Source organism: Rhinolophus sinicus, chromosome 14, assembly GCF_057876585.1.
Source record: "Rhinolophus sinicus isolate RSI-liver-muscle chromosome 14, RSI-T2T, whole genome shotgun sequence".
NCBI lineage: Eukaryota > Metazoa > Chordata > Mammalia > Chiroptera > Rhinolophidae > Rhinolophus > Rhinolophus sinicus.
The window spans coordinates 124393087-124407657 of record NC_142514.1 but is presented as its reverse complement, the minus strand read 5'-3'; the positions used below and the strand labels follow the sequence as shown (position 1 = coordinate 124407657).

The window sequence follows — 14571 nt, the reverse complement described above, 5'->3', positions numbered from 1 at the left end:
TAAACAAACAAACATTTAGAGGTGAAAATACATGAGGTCTGGAAGTTGCCTTAAAATAAATACTCCAACAAAAAAAGGTGAGGAGAGGTGAAATAAAAATGGTCTAACTCAATGGTGGTTAAACTGGGTGAAAGATGCATGGGAGTTTGTTATACTCTCTACTTTTATGTAAGTCTGAAAATTTTCATAATAGAAGTTAAAACTATCTTAGGTGAAGGCTTGTAGAGTCCGTGACATATAGTAATCACTAAAGAAATGTTTGCTCCATTTCACAATATTTAGTAGAGGGATTATATGTATTAATGTAGCTTCTACTAGAAACTCTAATTTTAGTGGCGTAGGCCCATTATCAAGTTTAAAGACCCAGAAAGGTTTTTCAGTCATGAAGAACTTATTCTGAAGGTTTAGGCAACTCTACAGACCCTCTGGAACCTGGGCTGACACCTTCAGTCTCTACAAAATAATCCTCATAAAGCTCTCTGGGACTCTGTAAGGCCCCATAACTAGGTCCCATAACTACTGGATATTTTGTGCTTGTTTCCTAATCTCAAAACCCATACACCTGTAAGACCAAGAAGCCAGGACTATTACAAGCATCTGCCGTGATATGACACACATATCTACCGTTGCGTGGCCTCATTCTAGCCTCATTTCTACCTGTTGTAAGCATTAACCTCAATTTGTAAGAAATTAAGGTTAATTCTCCTGCCTCCTCCTAAAGCATGCTGGGAAATACTTATTTTCAAGATTGTAGTCGCTGGGTGGGTGAAGCTAAACATTAGTATTGTCTGAAAGCTACGAACTATGTAAGTCAACATTGCTCACATTTGACTCCAAAGACTCCTTTCTAGATTAAAAGTAAATAGCAATTTTTTTATCTACCTTGTATTGATTTGAAATGTTACCTATTTTCTACCAGAGCCCAGTTTTGTAAATTTGTCACTATTACTGAAGACCCTGCTTTTATGTACTTAATTTTATTAATTGTTGAATATCAGAAGCAAAGTCAATAACTTTACATGAACTGTCCCCATTTATCTTAACAAATATAGTCTATTTATCATAAGGAATTATATATTTAATAGGGATCTATCCATATTTCTATAACTTTACTTCCATCACTCAATTCACATCACCTTTAATTATTATGAAAGCCTCCTAGTTTATTTCCTTCCTTCACTGATTATTTTGGAACTTGTGGATTTATAAAATGAAATTTTCCCCAAATGTTCTTTAACATCATATACCTATAGAAAATACGAAATGCCCTCTTTTCATTTTAAGCAAGATATAGCTTTCATTCTCTAAGTTAGTATATTTATTTTCCAGCATAACATAATTTCCAGTCATTTTAGCCATCTTCAAAACACCACCAATCACTCTGGCCAAATGAACTATGTTCCAACTTAACATATTACTAGAGATGGCTGAGATAATCACTACATCCTCAGTGTGGTTTTACGTGACACTAATATTACACCTACACTGTAAGATTATTTGTTTATATGTACATTTCCTTATTTTATTATATATTCCTTGATTTTTTTTCCTCTCAAAATTTTCTTTTAATCGTGAACTAGTTCCAAATTCTCTTCTCTCCACAGTACCTGGTGGACACAGGGTGTTTAACAAGTATCGCCGAATGGATGATTGGAAACATCAATACATTCACGCCATGTACCTATATGCAATAATATATGGTCATGGACTTAGTAGCTATGGATTTGTTTCCAACCATTTTGTTTTCTTTGCAAAATCTAGTGACAAATGTTTAAGTTCTAGGAAATATTTTAGTATATGTGCTGCCAAAGTGAGCACAAATTCTAGGAAATGTTAATATTATGCTTTTGTTTGTGAATTTATGGAATATAAGTGGTGCCTGGCACTTTTCCAGGCTTGGTGAGGAATACAAAGGTAATGAAATACATAGTCCTTACCCTTAAGTTGCTTACAGCCTGGACAGAAAGATTAGATACAATAACCAGCCCTGGGCAAAACTGAGGAGCAGTGAAGCTTTCTTTGGCATTCCCAAAGCCATATCTTTTCCTCACGTTAATTTGTGAACAGATAATCTGCTATGTGAATATACTACTTGAGCAAAAACTTGAAGAACTGAGCATGCTATATCACGCCAGTTCCAACATTTCTTCCCCAGGTTAGTACTTCCCCAGTTGGTCCTGCCTAAATGAGGCCCGAGGTGGTTCTGTTCCTTAGAATGAGTTCATTTGTGTTTCACCTTGGACAGTGGCATTCAAAGCCACAAGGAACAGTCACTAAATCAGCCCAAGCCCCACCCCCTAAAAAAAACAAGGGAACACATTTGGTGTCTGAGTGTAGAGAATGAAAGGTGGGAAAAAACTGCTGTTAGTTCAGGAAATAGGAAGTACTGGTTGATTCAAAAAGTGGTTTGAAACTTCCTTATTAGTAATCAGTATTTGTTATCAGAGAATCTTTTTACATTTTTAACAAATAAAATGCTTAATTTTTTATAGAAGGATTAAATTACAAATTCCATATTTTCCTAGTAAAAATTAAAAGACATATCTAGTAGTAAATCCAAGATGAGTGATTTGACACTTTTTTTTGTTTTCTTAATGGGGTAAAAATTGACTTATTTTTTTCTCAGAATGAAGATGTACAGATGAAAGAAGCCCTGTTCATTATGCTTTAAAATGAATAATTTTTCAATTTATGTTTGTCCCTCCCCTTTTTCAAAAAGGAATTTAGAGCAAAGTCAAGAGAATGGGACAAGCAAGAGATATTATATCAGACTCATCTGGTTTCTGTAGATGCTCAACAAAAAATATTGTCTGAGAAGTGTAATCAATTTCAGGTACATTGTCTCATACTGTACTCTAAATTAGAAGAAATTAGAGGTTAAATATTATTATCTGTGCCATTTAGTATATAATGTTTTTACAGATAGAAATGCCAACTAATAGACAATAACCAGAATAGGTGCAACACGAGGTAAAGTTACAAACGTAGTAAATATCTATAATGGTGAGTTTAGTCTATATGTCTCCAAGAATGGTGCTATTAAAAGTGTCCATTGTTATGTCATGAATTAGCATATGTGTTTGCATGCTTGTGGGCAAGTCACTTAGAAAATCTAAGATTGCTTGGTCCCTGCCCTCAAGAACTTTACAACCTAGACACAGAGATAATACACATACAGATTTACAGATAATTAATGACAAGTGAATGGAAAAGATCCAAATTCATTTAGAAGTCAAAGGAGTAAGAGAACTATTTGGACTCAGATAGGAAACATCCTTCAGCAGGGGTAGGACGGGGTCTGGACCTTGAAGAATTAATATATTTTTGAGATAAGAGAGAATATGTTCTAGGTGTGGACGTGACAAAAGCAAAGTCATTGAGGCAAGAGGGCAAAGGGCAAATTCTGGGGATGGAAAATGAAGCAATTGGCTGGGAGTTCATGTGGGAGGCAGGGAGGGGTAGTAGGCAGTAAGCCTGGTGAGTTGGATACAGATTGTAATATGCCTTTAAGGTTTTGCGAAAGAATTTTTATTAAAGCCAGTAAAAAAAAAACTACATTTTTTTGTTTGATGTACTTTTTTTTTTCATTCTTTAAGTTACTTGAATTATGTTATACATGTTGCCTGAATTCAACATTACAAAATAATCTAATGTAAAATTAATAGCCTTATCCCCTAGTCCATTCTTATCCATTTACTATAAACACTATTAACAGTTAGGTATTTACACACTTTTTCTTTTGTTTGTACAAATATGTAAATATGTATTTGTGTGGAAGTTGTATAGTTTTCCATTTTAAAAATTTGCTTTTTCATTTAATAATAAACCATGGGTCCCCTTTCAAATTACTACATAAAATTCTAGTTAAGTCTACATAGTGTTTGAGAATATATAATAGATATACCATACTGTGTTTCCCTGAAAATAAGACCAGGTCTTATATTAATTTTTGCTCCAAAAGACGCATTAGGGTGTATTTTCAGGGGATGTCTTATTTTTTCATGTACAACAATCTACATTTATTCAAATACAGCCATGTCATCTTCTTCTAGAACATCATCATAACGTGCTAAATGCGTCCATCTGGCTGACGATCTTAACTGGGGTTTATTTTCGGGGTAGGTCTTATTTTCGGGGAAACACGGTACCATAGTATATGGTAGATATACCATAATTCTTTCTATCATTTCTTTATTGATGTACATTCAGGTAGCTTCCAGTTTTCTGCTATTACAATATTGAAACAAATACCCTTGTATATGCATCTTTAAATACTAATACTTTTCTTTTGTTAGATAAAAATTCTAGAACTAATGGTTCAGGCAGAGGATATGTCCATTCAAAATTTAAATAACTACTAGTAGATTACTTCCAAAAATTTTATAGTAATTTACAATTCATGAACAGACGATGGGAGTACCCATACTCTCACCAGCATAAATTGTTAAAAATATTTTGATTTTTACCAACTTGATGCACTAATTGTAATATTGGCTTAATGTGCTTTGCATTTCTCTGACTAGTTGTAATACGGAGCATCTCTCTACATGCTTCTTAGTCTTTTTCATTTCCTCTTCTGTATATTTCCTGTTCATAATCTTTGCCCATTTTTTCTTTTGTGTTGTTTGTCTTTTTCTTACTGATGTGTAGAAGTTTTTGTACATTAGGAATTAATCCTTGTTGTATGTGTCAACAACTTTTTTTACAATCCAGTTATTTTTGTGTTATTTTGTTTATTTTTGGTCAAAGAGACATTTTCAACTATTGTGTAGTTGAATCCATAATTTTCCTCTTTTTATATCTTCGAGATTTCTACCCCTAGGCGCCCCCATCTCCGACTCTACATCTTTGCTCTGAGGTTATACAAATAAACTTTCTCTTTATGCCATCTGAAATTGAGGTTTTATAATAAACACAAGATTGAATTACAAAGGGTGAGATTTCATTATCTAATAATGTATTTAGAGATGTTTTTCCTAATTCTTTTCTATCATTGTTGAACTTTATGTAAGCTTAAATACGATATTCTCCATTTAATTGACACAGTTTTCATATTTCTCAGAAACAGGCACAAAGTTACCAAACTCAACTAAATGGTAAAAAACACTGCACAGAGGACAGCAGCTCTGAAATTCCTCGGTTGATATGTGAACCAGATCCCAACTGTGAACCGAATGAAAGAGATGAATTCATTATTGAAAAATTAAAATCAGCTGTGAGTGAAATAGCATTAAGCCGGAATAAGTTACAAGATGAAAATCAGAAGCTCTTACAAGAACTGAAAATGTACCAAAGACAGTGCCAGGTGAAGATTTATTTATTTTTCAACTGATATTGCCCATGAGTTATATAAATGACGACTGAACAGGTATAGGGATTAGAAAGCTAATTACGTATTACGTGTATAAATTCAGCTCATTATTTCCTTTTAGTAAGTAATTCTCACTAGATGAGTAAATTCAGTAACCCCAAAGGCACTTTACTCCACTGGAGTGCACTTTGGTTCTGCAGTGGCATAATAATAATATATGAACAGTGCAGTATAATAGTGGTCACTTACAGACCTCAGTGCCTAAAAATCATGGCTCTTTAGCCACACCCACCTTCTGTCCCTGCTATTCATTCTCTTTGACCCTATGTGTCTTTGACTCAGAGGAATCCTGGGTTGCAGATCCAGGAAATCATTAAGGGTTCAACAATCGAATAACCTCAATGAGAAGCGTGGGGGTTAGATACAAATAACAGTGATTTATCACTGTTAACCTCTTTCCACCAATTTCTGTCAGATGGCCCATTTCTTAGTCGCAATTATTCCCTCCCTATGCTAGGTATACTTTTTCAGGTCACTATCTGAGCGGACTTCCACTTACTTCTCTAAGTTATTCCACCTCAGGATGTGCCACTTTAACTCCCAGGGTCCTTTCTTAATTTGGGGCCAACTCTTCAATCCCTCATCCTGCTACATTATATAAGGGATTCCATATGGGACTAGTCCTTTCATTTCTTTCTCTGCCAGCATCTACTCTTCTGTGTTCCCCTTTCCCCAAGTTTGCAAGGGGACAGAACACAAGACTTCCAGCTTTTCCTAGTCCATCGTATTTCTAAGAGAAGTACATCTCCCCCATCCCAAATTCCAGCTTTGTCATTCTAATACAAATTAGAATACAGATGTAGACAGACAAACCACGCTAAACCACAAATACTAAACACTGAGAAAGCCATAAATTTTCTAGAAATAGAAAAGGTATTTGTCGTGCGGGGCCGCCTCCAGGTTCTCTGCTCCCGCCTCCCACACAAGAACGCAGGATATGGTGAGGCCGAAAAGGAACACCCACGGAGCCATAGGTAGGGGAGTCATACCACTATGGTCTCACTGGAGGCTGGGTTCACTGGATGTGCGACCTGCTGTCCGCTTTTCTGCCAACCGACCGACGACTCTCCTCCACTCTCCTCGGCTCTCCTCTGTAGCCACAGCAGTTATATTAGTGGCCAATGGCTCAATGGCTACAGCTGACGGCCAACCAGCCACAGCTGACGGCCATCTACCACCCGAGCCAGCACCCCTCCATATGAGGCCGAGAGCCTGGAAATTGCTCTTTGGGGCTCTGTCCCCACAGTATTGATGATGGTTTTTCCCTGGCTTTGCTATAATATAAATGAAATCAGTCTTACTCTTCTGCTCTAGAGGTTGTACTCTTCTGCTCTAGTGGTTCCTAGTGTTTAGCTTGCCAGTCAGCCAACCCAGTCTATTGGAGCTGGGTTTGCATGACTGCTGGGTCTGACGGGATTCTCTCCCTCTCAGGGACTGCCTCCCATCCACCTCCTGTGGTGTGGGACACCTGGTCAAATCTCCGGTCCCAATGTAAAGACAAACTTACATTATGCAGCTGTCTTTGTACCGCTGCAGTCTGCACCAGGATCACAATCAATCAGTACAACTATTTTCCTGGGCACTTCCTGAATATTCTGCCCTGAATTTCAGGTTATCTTGCACAGACTGAGGAGTGAGTTCTCTGTGACCTTTCTAGAGGCCTTTTTGGCTCTGGTCCCTAGAAATCTTTAGGTTGCCAGAAACATATTTCATTAATGAGTCCGGTTATGAGGTCTGGTTCTACCCTTCAGTGAGGTTCGCCTTCTTCTCTAACATCAGTTCCTCTTAATCTCCCCTCCAAGAACTCTGTTTGGTGGTGTTGCAGCATCGAAGAACACCCCCTTTTATAGGCTGAGGTTCAGCTTTTGGTTCTTGGCTCACTTGTAGAATAGAAATCACTACTCTTACCCCATATTCTAGAACGAACCTCTGTTGCCCTCTCTGAGCAGTAACACTTTCTCTATAATGCTTTCCTTGACCAACCCCACCTCTCTCCTTCTCAGAACTTTATCTTTTATACTTCTCCGGGAAGTAAGTTGGAGAATCTTGTGAAAAGAAAGAATACTGCAAATAAAGGAAGCTTGTCAATTGATTAACATTAATAAATTAACATTCCCAGTTCAGATTACAATCTCTATCCTCTCTTCAAGTAAATGTCTGAAGCCTGTGTTTCTCACACTTATCACACTGACACGCTCCTACTAACAAGAAAGTACAACCTGAGAGTCTGGGCGTGTAGCAGGAAGTTGGAGTACTCAAACCATGGGATGGCCAAGGCCACCCTGTCCTTTAGCAATATCATTTAATTGACTTACCCTCCTGACCCGGAGCAACAGGATGTGACTCACCCCTCAACCCAAGATTCTACAAACTTCCAGGGGCTTACAAGTACTCCTGAGAAGGTTCTGTGGGTTGTCTGGGCTAAGGAAAGTCCATGTTACTCACTTTGACTTTTCCTTATGTATACATAGATTAATGTACTTAATAATTTATTCATGTTCCTGAATATTTAATAACAAACTAAAAACCCAGCTATTCATAGAAGTCAATATAATTGTGAAATATTCTTATTGATATTTATACTAAAGGTTATAAAATAACAGTATTAATTGTCTAATGGTTATGACTTTCCTTTAAATCAGTGGTTCTCTACTGGGGTGATTTTGCTCCCCAGGTAACACTTGGCAATGGTTGGATATAGTTTTGGTTGTCACAACAGGGGGAAGCAGCGTTAATGACATCTAGGGGGTAGAGTCTAGGGATGCTGTGAAACATCCTGCAATGCACAAGACAACCCCCACAACAAAGAATTATCCAGACCAAATGTACATAGTACTGAGGTTAAGAAACAATGCTTTAAATTTTGAAATATTATTTTTCTCATATTCTTCACCAGCCATTCTCTAACTCTATACTGTGATATTTTCCATAGTTAATCATAAATTTTAATGTGGCTGTTATTTATTTATTATCCACCAATTTCTATGAGAAAGTTTACCAAAGTAATTTTTACAAATTTTTGTTCATTTAAAAAATATTTATTATCCTTGGCTCTAGGAATAGTATTAAATTTAAACTAAGAACCTCCATTTTATATTTTACAAAAGAATCATATGTGTTAAAAAATAAAAATAAATTATTCTAGAGTATGTTTCACACAAACACACACACACACACACACACACACACACACACACAAATATGTTATAACTCTGATGAAAAGATTTTTGAGAAATAATGTAGTTCAAATATTCAAGATAAGATTTCTACTCCCAGAAAAACACTAATTATTTTTAATGCATTTAGGGGGAAAATGCTAAAAATAATGCTTTCATTTAGATTTTTCTCTGGTTTATTTCCATATTTTACGTATGGTTCATTCTTTTGCTTTAGAATAAATACTAAATGCAACTATATCAATTATTAGCTATATGGTAGCTGATTTGAAAGTTAAAAATCATGGCTTCTCTCAAACGTTAGGCAAATTTTTAACTAAACAGATGGGCCTTAATCTTGTTTTACAAAATTTCTATTTTGCCAAATGAGAATAATTAGAGGTAAATAATCACTGTAACCAGTGCATGTATTTAGAAAGAAGTTTCTCTTCTCTTTTTGCAAAACTGCTATATGACAGTGTGCCACCCCTTGCACAGGAATTTAAAAAGACAACCATTTCAATTTAAATTACTGTCACTTATTATATATCAAATTCTCTTCAGTTTACAACACACTTTAATGGGATATGCATCTGAATTTTCACATGAATCATATCTTCTCACTTGTTTCTCTACGACCTTGAAATGTGTCAGTATACATATTAATTCCATTGCATATATTTATGTACTATGCCACACTACATTAACATTTTTAAAATGTGTGATATTTCCCACTGGAGGTTAATGACAAAAATAAATTATACCACATTTTTTCTAATATCTGTGCCCATAAACCTTGACCATTTTTTGTTTGCTTGTTAATATGTCATTAAGGTACTAGAGCAACACTGTCCCATGAAAATATAATGCAAATCACAAATATAATTCAAATTTTTCTAGTAGCCACATTAAAAGAATAAAAAATAGGTGAAATTAATATATAATAATCATAGATTTTACTCAACACAACATATATCTAAAGTATTATCATTTCAACATATAATCAATGTAAAAAATTAAGATATTTTACATTTCTTTTCATACTGAGACTTCAAAATCTTATGTGTATTTTACTTATACTATATCTCAATTTGAATGCTAAGTATGCACTGGAATACCTCATCTGTACTTGATGTCATAACATTTAGTTAAAAAAAAAGTAGATTTACATATCTAAGTTGTTCCAAACAAACTTGAAAGTGTTCCAAGAGCTGAAACAAATACCAAAGAATCATTTTCCTGAATATTTGCATCCACATTGAGAAATAATTAATTTGATTGTTATGCAAAAGCATGACAATTTTAAACATCTAAGTTAAATAAATTCACAAATTCTTGGGTCAGTTCAATATTATTAATTTAACATTGAATTCAAAGGGATATTGCATACGTCATAAAACAACTCTCAATTTGTCAATATCAACAAAGCCTCTTGTACTTTTACAGTCAATTTACATACTGCTGTCAATTATAATTAAAACTTTTGCATATTTATACTAGAAAAATGTATCATTACTATTGATTTATATTATGAAATTTCAGTTTTAACATAAATTCTCCTACTTGTATTGCTATTAATACATCACAAATAAGCTTTTATTTCTTTAATGATATCTTCATGTCACTCTCATACCGTGTTTCCCCAAAAATAAGACCTAACCAGAAAATAAGCCCTAGCATGATTTTTCAGGATGGCATCCCCTGACCGTAAGTCCTAATGCGTCTTTTGGAGCAAAAATTAATATAAGACCCGGTCTTATTTTCGGGGAAACACGGTAGATATTATTTTCTAATGACAGTGAAGAAATAGATTCCATTATTATTACTACATTTTATAGCATTTCAGTTAACTGTAGGCCGTGGTGACATTACTACACTTCACTGGCCTCGAGTTAGAGCCCTTTTGTGCTCCACCCCCACCCACACCCAAGTGAAAATGGGCCCACTTTTCTACTTTCACGATTGCTCCCTGGTGGCAAATTTGCAAAGCAAGGAAAGGAGCCCAGCTAGTGCTTTCTTCAACGGGGCAAAGTAATGGATGACATTCACATCAAGTTAATTTGTCTTTCTACTTGCCAATCTATTGTTTCACATTTCTTTTGTTTATTTTGAAATTTTAACTTTAGCTTAAAAATCTGCACTGTTTTAAACAGGAACTTGATCCAAACAAATCTTTATTCAAACAAGTCTATTCAATCACCTATTTGAACATATTCTTATACTTATTTCCAAGTCCAGAACTTCTGGGACCAAAATATTGCATCTACCTCGGTTCTTCACTGAACCTAGGTCTCTAGGTCTCCTGGAAAATAATGTATATTTAAGGCTTTGGTTAAAAAAAAAAGTTTGTCTGGGAACTCACAGGTTCTATGGTGTCTGCACAATTATATCACTAGGCTTTGTGAAGTTTGAGATAAGAATTAATAAGAAAACATATATCCACATATAAACTTAGAGATTAATTTTCAGAGCAGTATTATTCATAATAGCCAAAAAGAAAAAAACCCAAATGTCCATCAACTTATGAATAAGTAAATAAAATGAGGTATATCCATACAATTCAACATTATTCATCAATAAAAAAAATAAAGTACTGATACATGTTACAACATGGATGAACCTTGAAAGCATATGTTAAGTGAAAGAAGCCAGTCACAAAAGGCCACATATTGAATGATTCCATGTGTATGAAATGTCCAGAACAGGCAATTCCACAAAAACAGAACATAGATTAATGGTTGCTGGGGCTGGGGGGAGTGAAAATAGGGAGTGACTACTAATGGGTATTGGGTTTATTTTGTGATGAAAATATTCTGGAATTAGATCATGATACTTGCACAAATTTGTGAATATACTAAAATGAACTGAATTATATACTTTAAAGGAGTGAATTTTATAGTATGTGGATTATATTTGAATAAATCTGTTATTGAATATGCAGAGGGTGCCAAAACAATGTATACACATTTTTAAAAAGGAAAAAAACTATTAAAATTGTAATAGTTAATATATGCTGATAACAAAAGATGATACAAGTCACGTTTGACTTCTGTAGTTACAAGAGATGCTCAAAGTGGTTACCATCAGCGTCCAGACACTTATGATTACAGTGAACTACTGCTTGAGCAACGTTGACCAAAGTGTCCACTTGTATACATTTTTTTGGCAATATATTAAGAATTATTGAACAAATTATTTTTTTAAAAAAATATCCATAGTATTTTATACAGCCTATATCAGCAGAGGAACCTCCCGTCCTCAGAGCTTCTCACTCTGTCTTTATCAACAAGCTGCAGGTCTGTTTTACTTACTTTGCGTGAAACAAATTATTTTGCATCTTGAATACTCTATTATAACTGGACTAGTAGGCTAAAGATCTGGATTTCTATTCCAAAATCTACCTCTTAAGAACTGTGTAACTTTGGATCAAGTCTGGCCCTCAACTTCCTCACCTATAAAAATGGCAATGGATTTAATAACCTGGGTCAGGCTCACTTAATAAATATTAGTTTCCCTGTATAATTGAGTAGCAGAGACCTGATGATACAGGACTGTCATTCCTCTCTCCCAGAAAACAGCCAAGTACAGCTGGAGAAAATCACTCAACAGGTCATGGTCACAAACCTCAAATGAGTACTCAATACTGGCAGGAATCCTACTGTGCTGGTCTAATTGGCTAACCCTCCCCCTCCCATTGCAGGTCATTTCAAACCTTCTTCACTCTCAAAAATCACTCCCACCTCCACTTCTTCTATTGTCACCACCTGACATTGCCTTTTATCTCCCTAAGCCCCAATGTGTATACTTGTCCACATTCCATCTTCCTTCTTTCCTATCACAGTAGAGGAGGGACTCTGCTTTAGGCAATAGTTCCACCCACCTTTCAGGAACCTGTCACCATTACTATTACCCCTTCTTTCTCCTAACCGGATCCTTCCCACCAGGTTTAAACTTGCTCAAGTCTCTCCTGCTAACAAAATAAAACACTGGACTCACAGGATTGCTGGTGTTGCTAGTTCCCAGTTAAAGTAGGGCTATTATTGGGCAATGATGGAACCACGATTTCTAATTTATTTTGTTGGCCAGCGTTGATAATAGATTTTTTCTTGGCTATTGCTTAAATTGGGAACTATTTGCATTAATCCAAATTTTATGCATTGATATTTTATTTATACTTTTATGTTTCCCTTTTTCAAATTGACGTACAGCGTGACCATATTTACATGATTATTTGTTTTTTCTTTGTCTTTATCACCAAACTGTCAGCACACTGAGGACAGATTCTGCGTCTGTATCCTTAGGGCTGAGCACATAATAAGAACTCAGAAAATATGTGTTGAATAAATGAAGGGATGAAATTTTGTGAGACAGAGCCAGCAAAGGACTAAATATCAGTTCATTTGAAATTAGGCTAGTTCATAGATATTAAATATTTCTAAATGTATTATACATCATATTATCCAAATGTGATCATTGAAAATTTTTGATGTTTTTATTTAGGTCATGGAAGCAGGACTCTCAGAGGTAAAAAGTGAGTTACAGTCACGTGATGATCTCTTGAGAATTATAGAAATGGAACGATTGCAGTTGCACAGGGAATTATTAAAAACAGGAGAGTGCCAAAATGTTCAAGAAAATAAAAAAAGGTATATTCTTTATATTTGCAGCCTGAGAGAAACTGTTCAAAACATCATATTTGACTTTATTAAGTTTTATACTTGAAACTAGAATTAAGCCTATTTGTTTTGTATTAGCATGTTAATTATTAGATAATATCAGATATAAAAATAAAATTAGTGATTATTTATCTTCAAAATTAATGTCTTAACTAGAAAATTGTATCATGTTCTGGATTTTGTGGATACTTATGTGTCATACTGAGTCAGAAATTGTCTTAAAACTTTTATTCTTCAGGACATTGTAAAACAATACTATAGAGCCAATATTTAATTATACATATATAAATATAAATAAGATTTATTCCATATTTTTGCAATGTTTTTATTTTGATTGCTTGTAAACCTGTTATTAACTTTTTCACCTATAAATATGGTATTTATTTTGGCCTCCACTCTCACCACCTTGTGAGTTCCATGAAGGGTTTTGTTAGAATATATATTTTATTCCTCTTTTAAAATCAGATAGATATTGCATACTCCATAACCACAAAGGAAATGGACTGCTGAGGATTATTAAGTGTTTATGCTTATGAATAGACAGTGTGACTCTTCTAACCATTCACTGATGTTCTAATTTTCATTTGAACCTGAATCCTTTTCAAATCTGAAGGTCAATGTTAGACTAATGATAGGATTTTAAAAATTGAATAGCCAAATGGTGAAGAATGTTTATTGAAAAGTGATTACACTGTTTTAAAGGTAATAATTATTTCTTCAAAGTTATGGGACTTGCTAGCATTTCCTTGAGGTCTACCCTTTACAACAAATGGCAAATTAAGAGTCTTAAAAATGACCTATTGTATGTCTCAGCAATCATGGTAGAATACCTATTAGCCAGTCAACATTATTGAGTGCTCTGGATACAAGCCATATATCATCATCACCGATCATTAATAAATCTATCGGAATTATATTATGTGCAAGGCACTGTTCCAGTGTTGTGAGTTGATGAGAAACGTCTTCGCACAAAGAATGTATATGCCTAAAAACATAAATTTCCTAGGAGAGCACACCATTCCATTATGTCTCATTCCAGTTTTGTGAAGAGCATTGTAGGAACTTTCTATGGAGCTATCTCACAAGGCCAATGCTGAATTCCAAATAACTTTCCTTCAATATATGATTTAAAATCTTGCAGTTATTCACATATTTAGCCAAGACAACTCTTTCTGTGCCTGGTTGCCAGCTTGTATTTAAGTTGGTATTTATTTTGGTCTCCAAACTACATCTTTCTCATTTGGAGTATATTGGCTCAGTTCTATATTCTAAGATTTGATGAAAAGATATTTAACTTTTCAATTTCTATTGTATGTTAGACTTTGGGCATAGTCTTCTCTGCCTTCACCTTTCCCATTGAAAGTTTCTA

At 34.8% G+C, this 14571-nt stretch overlaps 1 protein-coding gene across 1 annotated transcript in view; it reads left to right on the top strand.

Moving 5' to 3' along the window:
• DEUP1 (deuterosome assembly protein 1) overlaps positions 1 to 14571 on the top strand; it is a 69289-nt gene that overhangs the window by 28009 nt on the left and 26709 nt on the right. The window contains exons 6-8 of the mRNA XM_019737506.3: positions 2720 to 2833; positions 5063 to 5305; positions 13027 to 13172. Coding sequence (XP_019593065.2) covers positions 2720 to 2833; positions 5063 to 5305; positions 13027 to 13172 — 503 coding nt within the window. The remainder of the gene's footprint in view (positions 1 to 2719; positions 2834 to 5062; positions 5306 to 13026; positions 13173 to 14571) is intronic.